This window comes from Oreochromis niloticus, linkage group LG9 (assembly GCF_001858045.2).
Source record: "Oreochromis niloticus isolate F11D_XX linkage group LG9, O_niloticus_UMD_NMBU, whole genome shotgun sequence".
In the NCBI taxonomy this organism is placed as follows: domain Eukaryota; kingdom Metazoa; phylum Chordata; class Actinopteri; order Cichliformes; family Cichlidae; genus Oreochromis; species Oreochromis niloticus.
The window spans coordinates 15,667,855-15,688,462 of record NC_031974.2 but is presented as its reverse complement, the minus strand read 5'-3'; the positions used below and the strand labels follow the sequence as shown (position 1 = coordinate 15,688,462).

The following is a 20,608-nucleotide window of genomic DNA, read 5'->3' as shown; positions in this document are numbered from 1 at the left end:
ATACTTGTATTACATAGATATATTCATAACGTTTATAAAACCTCATTTCTCAAGAAGAACTGATACAAATGTAACACCTTGTTGAGTTAAAATATGACATTTAAATGCTTTATGCAGGTTATGCAATAACCTCTTTCCCATCACCAATTAAAAAAAACTATCTCAATAAACTTTCATGCGGATATCTAGTGGTCAGTTTTAGCTCATAAAGTTTGGGAGTACTATCGGGAGTACGTTCAGGAGAAAGTCACCCAGCCTGCAGTACAGAAGGACAGATGAATGATGTGGTTCAGTGTCCTACTCATTAAAATACTTTTAACCTTTAAAAGCAGCTTGCGTGGGGGAGAGCTGTGTGTCATGATTTATGAATTCTGAACACATTTTAATGACCATTTAATCCCTGTGATTTTTACTTCCCACAATAATCAGCTTAACACAACAAAAAACACATTTCGGCTTGTCTTTTCATTTTGAAACTGAGGTTTTTGGAGAGCTTGAATGTAACTGTACCTATCTCTAAAGTGCTTTGTGTTATAGGCTTGAAAAAAAAGTGATGTGGTAGTCAACACAAAAAGGCTCAGACATTTTTCATAGTGTGTTTTCTAAACAAAATGCATTTATTTATCACAGTTCATGGGCTACATACTAAACTTTAGGGATAGAAACACAGTATCGATCCTATTGTGCTAGCATCGATCTGACCAATATCAATGTTGGTATTTAAACTATCGATATTTGGATCGTTCCGCCAACCTCTACTGTCAACAGGTCAGCGAACAGTGTTAAGAAAAAAGAAAACAGTATGTCAGCAATTCTCAATTCAAGTTTTAAAAAAATGCTTAGTTTAAGACACACAAAGGTAGTAACAGAAAATTTACATCTTTCAACAGTGGCAGGAGTTAAAAGGTATATTAATATGGACCTTCTGGTTACATGTGCAACATGTGTAATGTTAAACAGCTTTACTTATTTTGAGTAACACCTTAAAAAAGTCCCAAAACTGTAGTTCCTCCAATGACCACAAGAGACTGGCTGTAAAACACACAGAGTTTAAAAGATGGCTGCAGCCACGCTTTGATTTGTAAAGTCCCGTCATTGATCTTTGAGCTGTGGGATTCTCATATTGCCATTTTAGGGATTTGAAACCAGGTATGACAAGTGAGCGGTTAATCTGACTGTGAAACTGCATGGCCATTGGTAAACAACTTGTTATCTAATGAGCAGATCCGGGATAATCTTCCTTTGTCATGCTTAGAATGACCAAAATGTGCAAAATGTTAATTGGTTAATATTTTTTGACTAAGACCTGAAAGGAGTAACTGAACTTATAAAGTCATGAGCAAAGTGTTCACTGAGGAAAGAGGGCTGTTTTTTCCATAGATTTCTATAGGACCAGAACCAGCTAGAGCAGGGTGTCGAACTCCAGGCCTCAAGGGCCGGTGTCCTGCAGGTAGATATCACCCTGGGTCAACAAACCTGAATCAAATGATTAGTTCATTACCAGGCTTCTGGAGAACTTCGAGACATGTTGAGGAGGTAATTTAGCCATTTAAATCAGCTATCTTGGATCAAGGACACATCTAAAACCTGCAGGACACCGGCTCTCGAGGCCTGGAGTTCAACACCTTTGAGGATTCACCCCCATGGTGGATGTGAAAACAGGGTCAAAGCATTTCGATGCTGACATCACTTTTCAGATCTGGAAGCTACTTCTATGTTTTCTATCTGTTCATGGACCAAAAGTAAGTCAATTCCCATATAATCCCACGTTGTGCAAAACCTTAAATGCCCAACTTTACCAGGTAAATAGGCACTTTAACAACGTAATATAAAAACTGGCTTTGGTCTCTATGGTTAATCGATTCATCCCATCTTCAGAATCAGCACTTAACCCTCTTATTCAAATATGCAAATATCCAAATATGCTCACTTCTATTACTCAATCTATTAAAGTGTTAAGATCCACAAAACAGGACTTCACAAATAAATGGATGATGCCACTGTGGCATATAGTGTAAGGAATACAGTAATGTGCCCATGTGTGTTATAGACACAAAGGTAGAGAACTTGACAAGATGATGTATACGTAATCCTGCAGAAGACACGGTCTGGCTTCATTAGCTGTGATGTGTACGTCGCTGCAGTGGCCATAACTCATCCCGATCTGTCTCAAAGGCAGCGGCGTTCATCCAAATGCAGACACCAACAGACTCATTAGAGAGTCAACAGGAAAAGGCAGGTTAGCTGGTTAGAAGTGTGACATGGGACAAGTTCATCTTTCATTGAAAAATGAGGACGAATTCAGGAACAAATGATCCAATGATAGAACCCGTTGCCCTTGACAGGACAAAAGGCAGAGTGAAGGAGACATCAGTGGCTTGTTCGAGTAAAAAACTTTAAAGGATAAGCAACCCAGCATGCATTCACTATGAAAGTGTTTCTTCTTTGAAATTCAGCTCAAAACAGCATAAAATAAGTAAAAATAGAAATACTTTGATCATCCTTAAGACACACAATGTGCCAAACATTACTAAAAAGGCAAATAAAAAAACCAAAAAAACCCCACTTGAGTGTTGTTTATCTGATTGCAGCGTGGGAAGCTGGGTTCAAAACAGCTGCACTGAAATGCACTTTCATCTCTCCAGCCGCCTCATCAGACTTGTGTTTCACTACCTTAAAAATGCACCCAGACCAAAAAAAGAAATCAAAGGTCCCACATGCATGAAGAGCACAGATCAAAAGAAACTGGTAGAGAAACATTTTGGCGCTGAATCACCGTTAAATACAAACTGAATTATTGATCTAACAGGTGTCAGAGGTCAGTCACAGGCTCACAGTGGAGGGACACCGGTCAGGAGGTCAGGTTTTCCCAGGTGAATCGAACCCTTGTGCTTGTTTTTCTTTGGCTCTGCGGTCATCTTCAACTTCTGCTTTTTCATCTACAGGTGTCAAATTGAAATATCTAACATGCTGAAATTTGAGCACTTCATTGCCCCAACTGGTCCATCCTGGTTGAAGACTTCTTGCAAACAGCTCCAAGCACTTGGCTTCAGCTCCAATGTATGGCTTCAGCACCTCTGTGAAGGGAAAGCAATGAGCGAGAGTTATTATTGCATATCACAAGGCTTTCGGTGTCTGCCCTGCTATTTACAGTCTTCACTGTGCAAACTGGAAAATACTCCTTTCATATTTCACCTGGAGACCTAACAAACCCGAAGCTTCACAACTATGATGTGAAACCTAAGCTAAACAAGATTTGACGGACTGGAATAATAAAAGAACACAATCTCTGCTATAGCATGTATAGCATCACAAAACATGTGGTCAAAATTACAAAAGACAATACACACAACTGTAATGTCAGCTAAAATACGTCAAAACACACTCACACGGCAACTTCTACCACTTCCAAACAATAGGGTAGTGTTGTATTTGCTGAGAGGCTACAGCCTCCCAAACAGGGCTTTCTCAAAGGTAAACTCTGACCTACGAATGCGTAAAGCCAGTCTGAGATCGTAGTAGGAAATGCATGTTTGAAAGCATCCATTGTATGAAACCGAGGAGAAGTGAGGGGAAGGTGGAGATACCGCTTTACCCTTCAGCATAAAGTATTGTGTGTGAGTGTGTGAGTGTTGAGCCATCGGGAAAAAAGTATATAAGTATATAAAGTAAAATAGTGTACAATTCGAACCAGTTTAAAAGTCTTGAACACAGCCTGAACTCTGTCAGATAAACGTTCTTGTAATTTGTAGCTAGTCCTCAAGAATAATTCTCCAGGTTTCCTTGAAGGACATTCAAATCTCTTCTTTGGATCTTGGCTGCCTTTTGTTCCATTCAAAATCCAACATTACTTTTCTTCGTTCATAGTTCCATCAATTTTGGCTAGATCAGCAACACCACTGTCTGAAACGCAGCTCTCTCCTGATCTCCTCCTTATAATGACTTGATCCAAATATTTCAAATGCGGATCCATCACTGAGACCTGTTGCCAGTGAATTTCATCCCAGCTCTTGCATAATTATCTTTACAGGTTTGCTTATATACCTCTCTTACAACAAGCCAGTATGTCTGCACACACACATACCTGTAGTAAGAAACTTAGTACTTAAAATTAAAGCTTCAGTGGCTCTTCAGTTCTCTATATTTGAAATATATTACCTTCAATTTAGTATAAAATGATGTGACAAGCCCTAAACTTTGTGGTTTTCAATAAATTCATACAAATGTAACATGACTGCCTGAGCCTCTCCACATGGTGGTTGTGGTGGAGTGGATTTGAACCAAGCTCCTCCAGTCAAATGTCCTAACATAAGCAACAGAACCCACACAGCTTCCTATGGATCCATCAGTGTGCAATGTGAGCCATTGATAAAAGCTCAAATTTTAAAACTTATATATTCATATCAGTTCAATAATATGTGATTTATGCAGTATAATCCATTGTTATCAATGCTATTGATTATGTTAGCTGTTAATGTCTAATATAATCAGGAAATGTTGGATTATGTAAAAGGACTTTAGTGGTTGTGTGAGAAGAAGATGTAAATCTCATCCTGACTAAACTCATTGGTTTTAAAATGGTTGCTTCAAAGATGGGAACCGGGTTTGTGGCCACCACCGTTAAAAAACAGCAATAAAAAGTCAGTCTGCATGTGAATGGAGTTGAGTTGGCGATAATATGGTGATTAGCTCTGGAAAATTGGTGAAAATCACAAATCTTTTGCTGTCTGTTGCCAAAATTCACATTAATTCACTTCACCTAACACCATAACCCAGCTAACTGCATTTCTTTGGACTGTGGAGGAAACTGGAGTACCCAGACAGAAACCATGGAAACACAGGGGAAACATGCCAACGCCACGCAGAAAGGCCCCAGCCAGATGTTAGACTCAAACCCATGACCTCCTTGCTGTGAGGCAACAGTGCTAATTACTGCCCAACATTGTAGATCATAGAAGTTGACGGTTTTGCACCTCAACCTTCATACCATCAACTATGGTTACAAACTCTGAGTAGGGACCAAAAGAATGAAATAATCGGTACAAGTGGCAGAAATGAGCTTTCTCTGAAGAGTGGCTGACCTCTCGCTTAAAAGATAGGGTGAGGAGTTCAGTCATTTGGGAGGAGCTCACAGAAGAGCCGCTACTCCTTCACATCAAAAGGAGCCAAATGAGATGGCAAGGGCATCTGATTAGACACTTCCTAGGTGAGGTGTTTTCAGCATACACCACTGGTAGAAGGCTCCGGGGTAGACCCAGGACACGCTGAAGAATTATGTCTCTGGACTGGCTTGGGAAAGCCTCACTCGGTGGATAAGCTGGAGGAGGTGGCCAGGAAGACGGAGGTTTGGGTGTTTCTGCTTAGACTGCTGCTGTTTCCATGACCCAAATCAAGATAAACAGTGATGGATGGATGGATGGATGGATGGAGGACAATTTTTTTCTAGCCGCGTGAATATTTCCATCCATTTTCACTCTGATGTGCTTTGTAACATATAAATAAAGTTGTGAAAAAATGTATGTAATCATTTTAATATTGAAATTTTTTTTTTATAACCCAAACAATTTTTTACCTCAACTAAATCAAACAGTGAGTAAAAGGAAGTCCAAACAATGCATCTCAAACAGCTGACTTATACCACCACCACTCTTTCTTATGAAGACTCTTGGTGCTGTTTTAAAGGGTAAATAGTTTAACCACTGGACAGTGAGGCGTTCTTCTCAGTGAGCCCACTGGCTGGTAGAAGACGGCACCTACTAAGGACATCTATAGGGCCTATAAGAGACGTTCAGCTGGGTAACAACATCTAAATTGAGTGCATTTAATAGGATATTTCAAAAGAAGTTCATTTTATTTAATGTTTTGTACTTAATTTACATTTATATGTCACTGTTACATTAATGTATACTAGTGCTTCTCTGTGTGATTGAAAAAACAAAACTTTGCCTGTTACCCTGTAATAGGCAGAGGACAGAGCTGGCAGTTTCCCAGCTCCTTCACGCCATAGCACTGATTTTTCTGTGTGGAGAGACTGCCAGTGACCTTGGCTCTATAAGGAATGATATTCCAGGAGAGGCACACCTGACAGATACGTATCACTTCCTCTGCCCCTGTGTTACTCTGTCTGCTCTTGTGCATTCTCAAACCACCCTGACACTTGCCTCAGCCAACACTCACGGAGTTAATGAGCTCAAAAGCCCGATCCCCAAACCGATCCTGCCGAATGTGCTGTCCTGTCCCGCATTTTTTTCTTCCTGTGCACGTCAGAGAGAGACAGTCACGGTGAGGAAAGGCCAAACATGCAGCTCTGCAAGTAATTCAGCTCCTATCGGTGACTCAGCTCTCAAAGTTGAATACAGAATAAAAGGTCTAATTATCCTACCTTTGAAATGGGACAGTGTATCAAACTTCTGCCAAGAATAACCCGAGGCAAAGGAAGGTGTTATTTCACTACTCTCCTGACACTTTCGCTGTTAGATATTCTTCCTTGCAGTCTTCCCATATCCTCATCAGGATTAACCAAGCAAAACCAAACTGATTATTCTTCATTAGCTCCCTTACACTGTAACAACTAATGTCCTTGGTCTTCATTATGATTCCTCAATATGCTGTTCAGCCACACTGTGTTTACATTCTACTTATTTATGAATAAAATATCTTCAACATAATCATGGAATTGACTACTATTAAGATATTAATGTCAGATATTAATTTGTGGCATCCCACTGGGTTTGGCTTTGGAACCCTGTTGATTTTTATTCACATATATACATAATTGCAAGCAAATACATAATAACATAAAAAAATGTTACTAACAGATTTTTTTTCCATTTGTTTTTACTACACCCAATTAAATAACTAGTGTCTTAACACAAAGTGCCATAGGTTAGCTTATTTTTATGTCAGTTATCAACAAGAAGCTGTTCCTATTGTTACATTGTTTTTAAAGAAGATAAGAATTGAATCCAAACCCTTCATTTCAAGCATGCTTTTAACAAGTTTCATTTATGTGTCATCTGTGATGGAGGCACTATGAAAGTTGTAAAGTCCTGTATTCCAGACGATGTAGCCAAGTATACACTGACCAGACACCTTGCCGCTACAATGGAGCCCTTTTTACTTCAGCGCTGCCTGAATTCTTTGTGGCACAGATTCAACAAGAAGCTGCAAACATTCCTGAGATTTTGGTCCATATTGACATGACAACATCACACAGCTGCTGCAAATTTGTTGGCCTTACATTCATGATGTGAATCTCCTCTTCCACCACATCCCAAAGTTGCTCTGTTGGATTGAGATCTGATGAATGTGGAGGCCTTTTACTTACAGTGTCCTGTTCAGTTTGAGACGATTTGAGCTTTGTGATATGGCACAATATCCTGCTGGAAGCAGCAATCAGGGGATGGGTAATCTCTGGTCATAAAGGGACGGACATGCTCAGCAAAAACACAGCAGTAGGCTGTGGAGTTTAAACAATGCTCAGTTGGTATTAAGGGGCCTAAAATGTGCCAGGAAAATATTCCCCATACATTTACAGCACCACCATGACCTGAACTGTTCATACAAGGCAGGATGGATCCATGCCATCGTGTTGTTTAGGCCAAAATCTGACCCTACCGTGTGAATGTTGCAGCAAAAGTCGAGACTCATCAAACCAAGCAACGTTTTTCCAATCTTCTATTTTCTGATTTTGATGAGCCCGTGTGAACTGTAGCCTCAGTTTCCTGTTCTTAGATGACAGCAGTGACACTCCTCTGACCTCTAGTATCAACAAGGCATTTCCACCCAGAGAGCTGCCACTCACTGGATATGTTCTGTTTTTCGGACCATTCTCTTTAAAACCTACAGATGGTTGTGTGGAAAAATCCCAGTAAATCAGCAGTTTCTGAAATACTCAGACCAACATCAATCCCACATTCAAAGTCACTTTAAATGATTTTTTTTCTCATTCTGATGCTCAGTTTGAACTTCAGCAGGTCGTCTTGACCATGTCTACATGTATAAAATACATTGAGTTGTTATTATATGACTGGCTGTTTTGATATTTGCATTAACACGTAGTTAGCTGAACACATTAAACTAAAAAAATGGCACGTGCGCAGTAATGGTGACTCCACTAGTAATATTAGAGCCAAAAATAAGTATGATCCATAAAGAGTAACACGTTAAACACAGTAGCTTTCATATCTGTCACTCCCTGGTTGTGACAGTTGGTGACAAGCAGGTGAAGAGTCGTTTATTTCCCCTTAAGTAAGAAGCAAAAGAAGAGCAAATATTTGACTCCAAATTAAAGACCAGTTCTCCCCTGTATCTCCTGGTTGTAATCTCCTGATATTTAAGGCGCGTTTGCAAACATGTTTGCTTTACCAGCTGTATGAAGTTGCCATCTGCCATAACCAAATGAAAAAAAAGCATGTTTTATTAACATGGGACCTCATCCATGTAAATATTCTGTACTGTAAAACAGAGACAGCAGCATGTTTACATGCAAAATGTCACACAGATCGTTCTCAGAGAGCCACATCCCAATTTAAAGCAATTTGATAACACAACTGGTAGTGTGCCTTTTCTTGAATATTAGGCACAGCTACTAAGGTGCCAATTAAAATCCCAAATTGGGAAGGGACTCTCACAAGTTTTGAAATTGCAGGGGGGCCTAATTAATAAAAAACACATGTCTTGTCTTTCAGAGAAGCTCGAACCATTTTTTTTCTGCAGTGTGGCCATCTGGCAAAGACGTTTTGTACCCATAGCTGAGTAATGGTGTCCCTTATCTCTCCATAGCAACCAAGTATGTCAGTGATATGAGCCCCATCTGAGTCGGGGAACAGAAGTGGGTCAGACTTTCTCAACACGCCATCAAGGCTGCTCACATGCTGACATGCTACATGAAAAAAAAAGGACAGCAGAATTACCGGGGTGACATTTTGAACTGAGGAAGAAAGGAAGCTCAGGTTGGTTAATACGAAAGGTGTTGAGATTTCTAGTAGTTGCATAATCTGTTGTAGGTGTGAAGAAAAGGAAAAACTCATCCCTTAAGCCTCTAGGTGTTAAGTTATCATCTCAAATGGTTAAATGAAAAGAAATGATCTGCTTTGGTCGGCATCTCCGCAAGAGTTGGCAAAACCTTTCCCAAGATTTCACTACACATTGCACCGTCACATCTGAGACACACCCACATCCAACGGCGCTTTCACACCTCGTGTAGAATAACAGAGCATGCATAGTAGCTGGAGTTGTAACACAGCGTAGATGCTGCTCACTCTGGTCATTTAGTAGTACTACTTTGTATGCAGTGCTGTTGAGAAAAATACAACACATTGTCTATATGCGGTCTACATTTTTTAAAGTATAACTAGATCAATGATTGCTGTGTTTCCAAGTTCATATATTCCAAGTTATACAGCTATAAAAATCCTCCACAGCAGCAAATAACAAACAAACCAATTCTGATTAAACCTGCTGAGAGGCTTTGCCACAAACACAGAATCACACATGGAGACTGAACACAAATTGTATCCTAATCTGCTTAAATCTCTATGGCATCACAGATTCACAAAAGCAATCATTATGATTTAAATCTTTATTTTCACAATACTGAACTAGTGCCATGAGACAGAGGCGTTTCTGTGCTGCCGAGAGGGCGCCAGCAAACACTGGCCATGTTTTGCTCTCCATACTGCACAATAATAAATCGCGTTCCCCTGAGAGGGAGTGAGATGACGTCAAGCCTCTCTTTTTCATAGTCTCTGCATATTCATTGTCAAGGTCTTACATTGATTCTAAGAAGCAGAGTGGATGCTGGAATCAAGGTTTAACACAATCAGTGCAAACAGGACAAAACTGAAACCTGAGCAGTAGAAATGCCCGCTCTGACAAGCCAGTCCTGTCAGAGGTTGATGATTTAATGAATTTAAGTGTAGTTATGAATTGAAGCAGTATTTTTGCCTCCAATCTGGAGACATTTTGAAAAGACAAAGTTTTTTCGCAGTGGATAACAAATTCAATCGTAAAATTGTGTGGCTGAAAAAGTAAAGTGATGAGTCTGTAGTTAATTCTCTTCCTTTACAAAAAATAGACTTTGTGGATGTTTTAAATTCAAGAGCTGCGATTACTGCTGTTAACATCAAGATGTTGTATTTCATACATGCACTGAAGAATATACTGAAGAAGCGACGTACACACACACACATCTGTGATTGCAGAATTCAGAGCTTATCACTCAAGCTGTGTGGCAAGGTAACGGTCATTGATGTGACACTACTGCCCTCTGGTGGCAAAGAGACAGCACTGTACTTGAATATTCACCTGACAGCGAAGGCTTCTGAGAGTGCAGAGCTGATGGGACACTGACAATCAAACGCTGATCCTCCACAGGCACCTCTGAGGTCTCTGAGGGGCTGAAAGAGGGTACACAAGTCTGTCAGCATAAATAAGATTTGGATAGCTCAAGAAATAAAGGAGGCCATCTATGTCACTGTGAACAATCACTGAACAGAGGTGGTGGCTTACGGCACCAGCTATCAGCCACCTGCATTACAGTTTTGAGATCTCAAACCAGGCATTTCAACCCCCACTCACACCTTGCCTCAGGTGACCTGGATAGTTCACATGATCGTGGTGTGGGACAATGTCTTACAGAGATTTCGCACCTTTTAAATTCCAGAGCTGCTGTTGCCTTGAATAATATCAAGATGTTACATTTGATACATGCAAACCTGAAGAAGTGATATACTTAGACATTGCTTTAACACCCGTGATAGCTTACCATATAACTTCAGGGATAAATCCTCCTGCTATCAGCCACCTACAGTGCAGCATGATGGTGGAGTGGAACAATGTCTTACAGAGGTTTCACACCTTAGTCTCGATGGCGGTAATGACCACGCCTTTTTTCACACTTTGGTTCATGCGACACCTTTAGTGTGTCAGCGACCCTCAGGACCACGTCCAAGGGGACAAACTCCACTAAGGGTTAAATACCTTGGACTCTCCATCAGTTTGGAAATGAAAAAACTCTTGGATGAGAAGCAAAATGTGTTCAAGGGTCTAAAAAAGTCATTCTGCCCTCCTTCAAACACTCAAGACTACCATGACCTGGATGACTGAGAAACCATGATTTATATATCCAGTCCTGCAAAAGTCTTGAGTCAGTCCTGATTTCATTATTATGGTCTGATGAAATGAAGAAGAAGATGCCTGAGGAGCTAATCCTGAGGACTAGAACTGACAAGAAGCTTATGTAAGAGCTTATCTTTTCAAGCTCGTTAGAATTGTACAAACTCAGTTTTTGCCTTATATACTGTATTTTGCTTTACGTTTGCATTTCAATAAATCGCTGCACCTTTTTCCAGTTTTCCTAAAAAACATCTTTTAAAAATGAGTTACTCAAGACTTTTGCACGGTACAATATGGAATTTAAAGATGAAACTCAAACATTTCACACCTCTCTGAGATATCAGCAGAGCAACGATATCGGCCCAGGACCAAGACTTCATACGGTTTCTTGTGTGGTGAGTCTAGCGGAAACACAAATTGCCCAAATGTGGTGACCTGAGGAGAAATAGCATTGTCTTAAAAACACTTGGATTGACATTAGCAGGTAATGCTTCCAGTTCCTAAACAATTAATTAGTTGAAAGTTCTGTATTATCTGTACCTTGACCCAGAACCATTCGGCCACAACTTCTACGCCCCAATGTGGATACAGCTCATCACGGACAAAACGCAGGTGGCTTGGCCGGTTTGTCACCCAGGTCACCACTAAACAGTTTGGAGATGCCAGCAGGGGAATAGGGAGCCGCTTTAGCTGGGATGAGGGCAACGAGCCGTATCTTCAGTGAGAAAATTGATATAGTCAGTGTAAATTTCTCAACTGTGGGATAATAAAGGTTTATTCTATTCTATTCTATTCTATTCTAAATACAACCACCATGCCCATTACTTTTCTTTATTTTCTAGCCATTTTCGCTTCTTCAACCAGTTTTTGTCTGGTGCCACCATCAGGCTGAAATCTGAAGGTTCAGAGTGATTAACCTTTACAAGTTTAATGACTTATGTGAACTTTTCAGGTCATGTTTTTTTGCAAATTTAGTGAGAAAACTTCACATCTGCTGTATGCAGAAACAGTTTTGGTTCACAGATCACACATTTTTCTGACTCTGGTGATTGCATGACTTCTTCTTTATAATCACTGTGAGTAATTTTGATAGAAATGTATAAAAAGGATTGGCTGGATTGTCAGGACATTTGTTATGCATTAGGCATCTCATGTTGCCGTGATTATTAATTCTAATAATGCTGATATTTCCTTCCGTTATAGCTTTAGGCAGCTTTTTTCTTAGAGGACACTGAATGTTTTGAGCTCTTGAGGCCTCAAAATCCTTTATATAAAACAGACTTGGGTGAAAATATCTCTCTGATTAATATCCATGGTAAGACCATAATATTTTACAGTACGGGGACATGTGCAAAAATACTGACTTTATCAGTTTCTTTTCTTAGAAGCTCTCTTATTTGTTATTCTTATTCACCCTGCTTTATATCCTCTTGTAACATGTAGATTTCATACCCAGAAATCTATAAAGTTTTATCCTCTCTTGCTTCACTCCTCCAAAAATACTTGAATACCGAATTACCTGCGACTTCTTTTCACAGACTTGTTTTCCCATGGTGGATCCATAACGATTAGGTCGAACCTTGTTCCGTCTGTGTGAGAAACAAGCAAAGAATGTCAGGCTGTGAAACAACAAACAAGATCTCTCTTGAGATGATGAGAAATTACACTGAGCCATACCACAGTTATTTACAACACTTAAGTTCAGGGAAGAGTGCCCATGTTTTTGCATCACACAAAGATAAACTTTTGCCTTTCAAATAATGGTATCACAAGCACAAAGAATTGTAAGGCTTTAAAAAAACATTAATAACCTTTGTTTCAGTTAACATTTCTTTGTAGTTCACATGCACTGCTCCCAGTGTTTTACTCACAGTGGACTAATGGCTGTATCCTCGTGAAATCAGACAGCAGGAAAGCCGTGTGTGGGGGTATTACATACTCCTCTCCCATCAGGGTAACCACGGTAGCCCAGTCCGCCTTGTTCTCTGTCACCTGAGAGAACAAGTCGACGTGAGACGTACAGCCATCCTCGCCAACAAGTAACTGAGCGCCCCGTTCCTGCTCCTCATCCTCCACCAGAGGGAGATCTTTAGCCATTTCACAAAGAGCAGCGAGGTTGCACTCCTGTGAAGGAAGAGGCTCTTTGTCCACGTTTGTCTGTCCATTCAGATAGCCGAGCGGTTGTGCAGAATCCACCAAGTACTTGGTTCCCTCCAGAATAACAGACTTTATCTGCGTCATGGCACATAACAGAGATTATTTAGTCTGAATACTAAACCAGCTTCTTACCTGTAATATTTTAAACTTGGATTAATGCACAGTAACTTGAAACAAAGCTCCACTGATTGAAAGTTAGTGTTAAAATGCACAGCTTTAATTTTGTTGGAGATAAAAGTCAATGCAGCAGTTGTAGAGATCTTGTCCTTTAATTATTTTACAGTGTTTCAAAATTGACATTTTACAAAGGATCATACCTCTTAATCTTTAAATTTAGTTGTTCTCAGTCCCATTGCCACAGACCTGGACGTGCAGTCTGCCTTTAAAAACATTTGTAAAAGGATGGGTCGTCCTAAAGAGCTCCCTGAATTTGAGCATGCTGATGTAATCGGATGTAACTGTTGCAATAGGTCAGCTTGTGAAATGTCTTCCCTCCTAGATATTCCACGATCGATTATGAGTGGAAGACAAGTGGAAGCATTTAGCAATCACAGCAACTCAGCCACAGAGTGGAAGACCACATGAAGTTACATAGTGAGGTTGCGTAGTGCTGAGGATCATAGTGCATAAAAGTTGCCAACACTCTGCTGACTGAATAACTGCAAGTTCCAAACCTCCTCTGACATTAACATCAGCACAAAATATGTGGACAGAGAGCTTCACTACTTTGTCCATATAGTGCTCGTCAGTCCATATGTGTGCACTGGCTTATTGAAATTCTCTAAAAAAAAAATATCACTTCTTAACTAAAATGACTTATTTTAAAATTAAAACTATAATACACGTATAAATAACGGTTATTTTACTTTTGAAAATGACAAAAACAAGAAAATGTGCGTCATGTTTATGTGTGTGTGTGCGTTAATTGACTTCTTCAAAACTTCTCAATGGGGCCCCTTCATTCACTTTTCTATGTGCTGTGGGGGAAGTCCAGATAATGTAGTGACATTTTGACATAATGCGGTCGGGGTAACTAGAAGTTCACATCCATCAGTCTTGGCTGTTCGTTTTGACACAAAGTCGGACTCTTCTAACGCAAAAACCAGAACAGCCTGACAATTATAACGAGTAAATATTTGAACATTTACTAACCTTTTGGTAAAACAACAAAAAGAATAATAAATTAATAACATTAAACTTAAATATTTATGCATTCCCTCGAGCTTTTATTTATGCACTATATCAGAGATATTTCCAGTGTACACCCCTTGTCGTTATAAATGAATTTTGTCTTTTTACTTAAAAATTTGCAAAACTACCATGTAGAAATATATTGGAACAGGTATGTGAACGATTTAGAACGATGAAAGATTATCGCGGAAGTAGATGACGCAAGCTTTCTGTCGTTAAATGATGCTCCGTAGAAATACCAGCGCATTACCGATGAAATCACTACAGAACGGGAAGAGCGGAGGGGTAAAAGGAACGAGTCCTGCGGAAACTACAGAAACTTTTAATACCAGCCCAGACAAAGCGGATGTGTTTCTCTCACTCCTGCCTGGACGAGGACGACCGTTCATTTCAGATTAACGTGAAAAGGCGAAGCGGCGACGATGCTGACTTCTGCCTCTCAGCGTCGGTCTGCAGCAGCTTCCTTGCAGCAGGGAGAGAAGAAGATCCGTGTTTACGACCTCCGCTTAGAAACGGAGGCGAAAACCTGCAAGCTGTTTGAAATAGCTGGTCGGGACTTCAACGACTTTCTCCAAGCTCTGCACAAGGTAATGTCTGCTACCTTGATTTGAGGTCAAGCTATAAGGGCGAGGTCAGAAAGTTCTTACATACATTTTCATGGCACTTAGAGCCCAAATGATCGGTCGGCCTACTGCCAGTGTATCAGCCAGCACCATCTTATCATAGGTGTATGCATATGAAGGAATTAATGTCGGTAAAAAGGTGGGTTTGGAAACATTGTCACCGGTTTGTTATTCTGTCCACAGAATGAAGACTCCATGCTAGAATAATAGAAAGTCTTCTCAGTTTAATGTTGTGCAGAAGCAGACCTGTTCTTTGTAGATGATATTAGTGTCAGATTTTAGGAGTAAGCCAAAGAACATCTGATGTTGGTGTATTGGCTCATATCCGTTTTTCCTAAAAAGAAACTGATTTTGGTACCTGCCACAGAGGTTTTAGCCTTCCTCCAAAGGGATACCAGGACTCTGATTTTCAACGACTTTAAACCAGATCCCCACTGATACCAGTGCTGGTGATCTAAAAATCCGATATTTCAGTATGTCAGTGTACCTTCTGCTGTTTTGTTTTGTTTTTTCTTTTCTTTTCCAAATAAACGAAACAGAAGCTAAAGTGCTGCCTGGGGGGAAACAAATTACGCAATGTCAACGGTTATAACATGATTGAAGGGTGCTTCTTTACTTTTAAAGTTTCACTATCAGCTCTCAATTTTTTACCAGGAAAAACTATTAAAATTATATACAGTAAGTAAGAGTTATCTTCACAGGAGCCCTTTGTTTCAGTAACAAACAGATTTGCAACATTTTTGTAAACTTATTTGGATGTTAATATTACTGGCAGACACTACTGAGAGTGCTGTAAGCAGTGCAGTCTGTGCCACTGTGCTGTCTAATTTATCCCAAGAATTTTTATCTGAATTGATTTTTATTTATAATAATACAGTTTTGGATATTAGATAAATATGCATCGGCGATAGGCCAGTATTCCGTGGCGACATAAACTACATCCTCCTGAGTAATGGAAATTTGGTGAAAATCTTAAACAATTCAAACAAAAACTGATGCCATGATCTTTGTAGGAGTAGGAGAGTTGAGACCTTTGTTTTTGATCATCAGGAGGTCAGTTTGAACTGCAATAATCAAAGTTATAGCATAACTTTGACATGTGTTAACCATTAGACGAGCAGAAGTGCCATTTATCTTCCATTATGCTCACAGTGGTGAATGTAGGCTTAAAACAACTTTAAGAACATTTCGGCCACTATATTAAAACATAGTTTGAAATTTGTGAAAAAGTTAAAATAAAATCGCAGTCACTCATGCTCATCATGAACACACCTATATGTTGTAATGAATGAAGTGTGTGAGACATTATACATATGAGATGCAACAAAGGCTTGTCCAGTGTTTTCTTAGGTATGAATGTAAGTGAGGTGTTGACATGGTTTACCCGGCATACAGATTAATCAATGATTACTGAGAAAAGCATTATTCTTACATACTGTTACATATTATATAAGAATGGGATAAATCAACAAGGCAATCAACCAGGTAATGAGTATCATGTTTTCTGTTAACTGGTGAATTATTTTGCCTTCAAAATGTCAGAAAATGTGATTAAAATCTTGCAGCGTTACCGCTGCACAAACCTCCAGGTACTGACATACGAGTACTTGTTCTCTTTCATAGCATTCGTTTCGTGTCTCACTATGGGGAACACCTCCTGGGTGACCTCATCAGAAGCTCAAATACCATTACGCTAGCCCTTACAGGCTGGCTAAGTGACACCCATGTCAGGAGGGGCTAGTGCCTCCCTATACAATAGGCTGACATTGCTTTAGATGTCATTCACAAACTTCTTCTTGCTTCTAACAGAAGCCTGTAGACAACTGTGCTATTGGGTGCTAAGCTAAACTGTCCACAGATTCGAGTGAACAACTCGGTCACCGGCCGCTTTGTTCCCAGCGTTTCAGTTGTCCACTAGCATACAAGCAGTAGCAATACTGTTCTGTAACTAGTGCTGGTGTCAAGTAGCAATACTTTCACCCTTGGAAGTACCAATATTTTCCCAAAGCAAAGTAGCAACACATTGCTAATAAAGGTACCACTAACCTCCTTGGCTAGCATCAGCTGGGCTGCAAAGCCCTCGGCTACCGGCGAGGTTGAAAAACCGGCACCGCTGTCTCCCCTGGATCTCGACATGCAGGACATGTGCAAGCGCACAGCTGCTAGACTCAACATGCCGTGGCCCGCCATACAAACCGAGGTTGTAAAATCTCGTTTTGATGGTAAGAAATTGCCGAAGGCAAAAAAGACGGGGAAGAATGTGTTGCCTGTTTTCCCGGAGCTACTCGATGAGATAGCGGTGACGTGGAAAGCAAAACCTTACAGCGAGAAACACCCCATCGCGGGGAGCTCTCTGCTGGGTTGTGAGGGGATGGAGTCTATCGGCCTCTGCCAGATGCCACAAATGGAGCCATTGGTAGCGAGCCATCTTCACCCAAAGAGGTCTCTGTCCTCATCGGCTCCATCCCTCCCCTCCAAAACAGACCATTTAGAGTCTAGCCTTACAGATAAGGGCTACAAGCGGCTCTGTTGGTAAGAGCCTACAACGCCTCCTCTATGCTAATGGCTTACCAAGCTGAGCTAGATGAGTACATGACAGTTAAACCAAACACCACAGTGTGGGGAGAAATCTGCGTTATTACTGACCACGTTCTCCGCCTCCACAAGGTAGCTATACAGGCTACTGGGAGAGCCATGGGCCTCATGGTTCTTCAGGAGCAAGCACGCTGGCTCGGGCTCACCAACCTGACGACTAAGGAAAATGAGGAACTCCACGACACCCCTGTCGTTCCTCAAGATCTTTTCAGTGCAGCTTTTACATCCATGCAGAAGAGATGTGAGCAGAAAAAGAGAGATGATAAGGCTCTGAAACTGCCGAGGAGGGCCCAGCACGCCACCCCAGCGGCACCGCGCCAGTCATTTGCGTAGGCAGCCTCTCACCCGGTCCCTGCTTTCAGGATCCCCAAAGTGCCTAAGACGCAGGCAGCCATCCAGCCTGCTGGGGCTCCTAAGAATCCATGGATTTGGAAACAGTCTCCTCAGGCCAGTCATCAAGCGGCCCCTCCTCCTCCCCCCACTGTTGCGACTGTGAGGAGGAAGAAGTGGCCGGCCTGACAGCCTCTCCTCTAGGCGAGAGCGAGCCCAGTTTCCTCCCTTCATGGGCCGCTCTGCCGCCACCCAGCTCTGTTCCAGAGCAAGTTCAACAGGACATGTTCTAACCAGAGTGCATATCTCGGGTCAACATTCCTGTAGAGGGAAAGAGAGCCAAGGTTCACAGTGTTGTTTCACAAGCACTTCTCTCATGCATTCTGTATTAAAAAAGCCCTGACACGCGCGTCCAGGCAGTTTGCAGAGGGCACTGTCGAGTGTTGTAAAACACAAGAAAAAATCAAACATGCTGAAAAACAGAACAATGTCTGCCACATCGCAGCCTGTGAAAACTCGCGTTTCCACAGCTGTGATAATGCAGATGAGCCTGTCACCTCCCTCACCTGTGAACCTGTTGTGGCCTACATCAACAGACAGGGGGGTCTGGGGTCCCCCAAGTTAAACACACTGGCACACAGACTGATAGTCTGGAGCAGTTTTCACCTGCTGTCACTGAGAGCAACTCACATGCCGGGAATCTTGAACTTTGGAGCAGATCTTCTTTCCAGGGGCAACCCGCTGTACGGAGACTGGAAGCTTCACCCAGAGGTGGTGAAGCAGATCTGGCTGCGATTCAGTCAGGCGACCGTGGACATTTATGCATCCAGATAGAATGCTCAGTGTCCCTGTTTTACTCATTGCATGATCAGAAAGCTCCACTCGGGGTGGATGCTCTAGCTCACAAGTGGCCAAGAACCCTCCTCTATGCTTTTCCCCCAGTGGCCCTCATTTCTCCAACTCTGGCCAGAGTGAGAGAGAGAGGTCACTATATGATCCTGATAGCCCCGCACTGGCCAGGGAAGCACTGGCTGGCAGAGATTTTTCAGCTGCTGTACGGCCCACCTTGGCCGTTACCACTACGCAGAGACCTCCTGTCTCAGGCATGGGGGGAAATATTCCACCCCCACCCAGAGAGGCGAGCTCTATGGGCTTGGCCTGTGAGTGGTTTAACCTGAACACAGTGGGGCTCCCTCATAGTGTTATCGACACTATAGACACTATAGAGACAAAATGCTGTTACTGTTAATCTGACTATCTTCAGGTTTTACACGCTTACATACACACACGCAGTTACTGTCCCTCCATTTATAAAGGCAGAGGCGTCGTGGTGTGATTATTTTACGTGTAGTTGTTTTTTTTTCCTGTGTAATAATATTCAACATTGCTATCAATATATTTTTCAAAAAATGTCTCTCTGTGCAAAATGGGTTTAAAAACATTAACAACTGTGGGATACTGTTTGTCCGTGATTTGAACCGGGGAAACAAATTGTGGCAGGATCAGCCTGATATTATTTGTATCCCACTGTAACTTTACTGCATAAAGAGCTAACATGTCCAAAACGTCAGGAGTAGTTAGTCATTACAAGTGTTTGTGAACTAAAAATCAAGAATGTGGGATACTGTTTGTCCGTGATTTGGAGAGCCCAGCGCTGCTCCCGACGCAGGGAAAACTAATTTTGCAGGGGAGACCTACCTTGGCACTTGTGCAGGTGAAGCCAAAGGGAAGATATGCTTCACCATATTTTCCTGTCTTTGGCTTGGAAGGAAGTTGGTTTGGAAACATATTTGGCGATGCTTCATCTCCTGCTTTGCGTTTGTGTGGGAGCCCCGTCAAAAACCTGTCCATTATGCTAGCAGTGTCCAAGCTTTCTTGTTTTTGTTTTTTTTCTTTTCATACCGCGCCCCCCCTGCAATGGCTCTGCGCCCCCTCTAGGGGGCGGGCCCCACACTTTGGGAACCTCTGGTCTAGTAGGACGCTATATGAGCACAGGTGGCGTGTGTTTGAAAGCTGGTGCTTAGAATCACAGGCCATTCCATTTCAGTGCTCTGTGGCAGTGATTCTGTCATTTCTTCAGGCCCTGATTGATAAGGGTAAAGCCTTCTCCACCATCAAGGTGTATTTCAGCCTGCCATATTGGTTTTGAGGGGAAGACTGTTGGCCAGCATCCCTTAATATGCCGTTTCATGAAGGGTGCACGGTGTAAATTGCCTACATCTAGGCCACTGGCTCCAACGTGGGACCTTCCCACAGTATTAGCTGCGCTCTCCTTTTGCCCGTTTGAACCCCTGGAACAGGTTGAGTTAAAATTTCTGTCCTTGAAGACAGCTCTATTAATTGCTTTAGCTTCAGCTAAGCGTGTAGGAGAGATCCAATGTCTCTCAGTGCATCAGTCATGCATTCAGTTCTCCTCAGATAATACGAGGGTCAGTATGCGGCTCAACCCTGCCTTTATCCCAAAGGTTGTCGGCACATGTTCCCCTATAGAACTGCCGGCCTTTTACCAACCACCTCTCTCCTCAGAGGAGCAACGGCGGCTGCATACCTTGTGTCCAGTCTGTGATCTGCGCATTTATATGGACAGAACCCAG

General features: G+C 41.7%; 2 protein-coding genes across 5 annotated transcripts in view; one reads left to right on the top strand and one right to left on the bottom strand.

Moving 5' to 3' along the window:
• Positions 1 to 9,266: 9,266 nt before the first annotated feature.
• Positions 9,267 to 13,359, bottom strand: LOC100697218 (methyltransferase-like protein 4). The gene is made up of 6 exons (XM_025910612.1): positions 12,990 to 13,359; positions 12,638 to 12,707; positions 11,659 to 11,833; positions 11,447 to 11,553; positions 10,309 to 10,400; positions 9,267 to 9,298 (listed from the first exon to the last, which is right to left on the bottom strand). Exons 1-6 carry the CDS (start codon positions 13,357 to 13,359, stop codon positions 9,282 to 9,284), a joined length of 831 nt encoding a protein of 276 aa, XP_025766397.1. The 3' UTR covers positions 9,267 to 9,281.
• Positions 13,360 to 14,697: 1,338 nt separating this feature from the next.
• LOC102077272 (structural maintenance of chromosomes flexible hinge domain-containing protein 1) overlaps positions 14,698 to 20,608 on the top strand; it is a 52,651-nt gene continuing 46,740 nt past the window's right edge. For 2 of the 4 annotated variants that reach the window (XM_019363073.2, XM_019363072.2), the window contains exon 1: positions 14,717 to 15,053. In XM_019363073.2, coding sequence (XP_019218618.1) covers positions 14,889 to 15,053 — 165 coding nt within the window. In that variant the 5' untranslated portion in view covers positions 14,717 to 14,888. Of the gene's footprint in view, positions 15,054 to 20,608 lie in introns of all 4 variants that reach the window. The other 2 variants (XM_025910379.1, XM_019363074.2) reach the window with 2 other exon arrangements.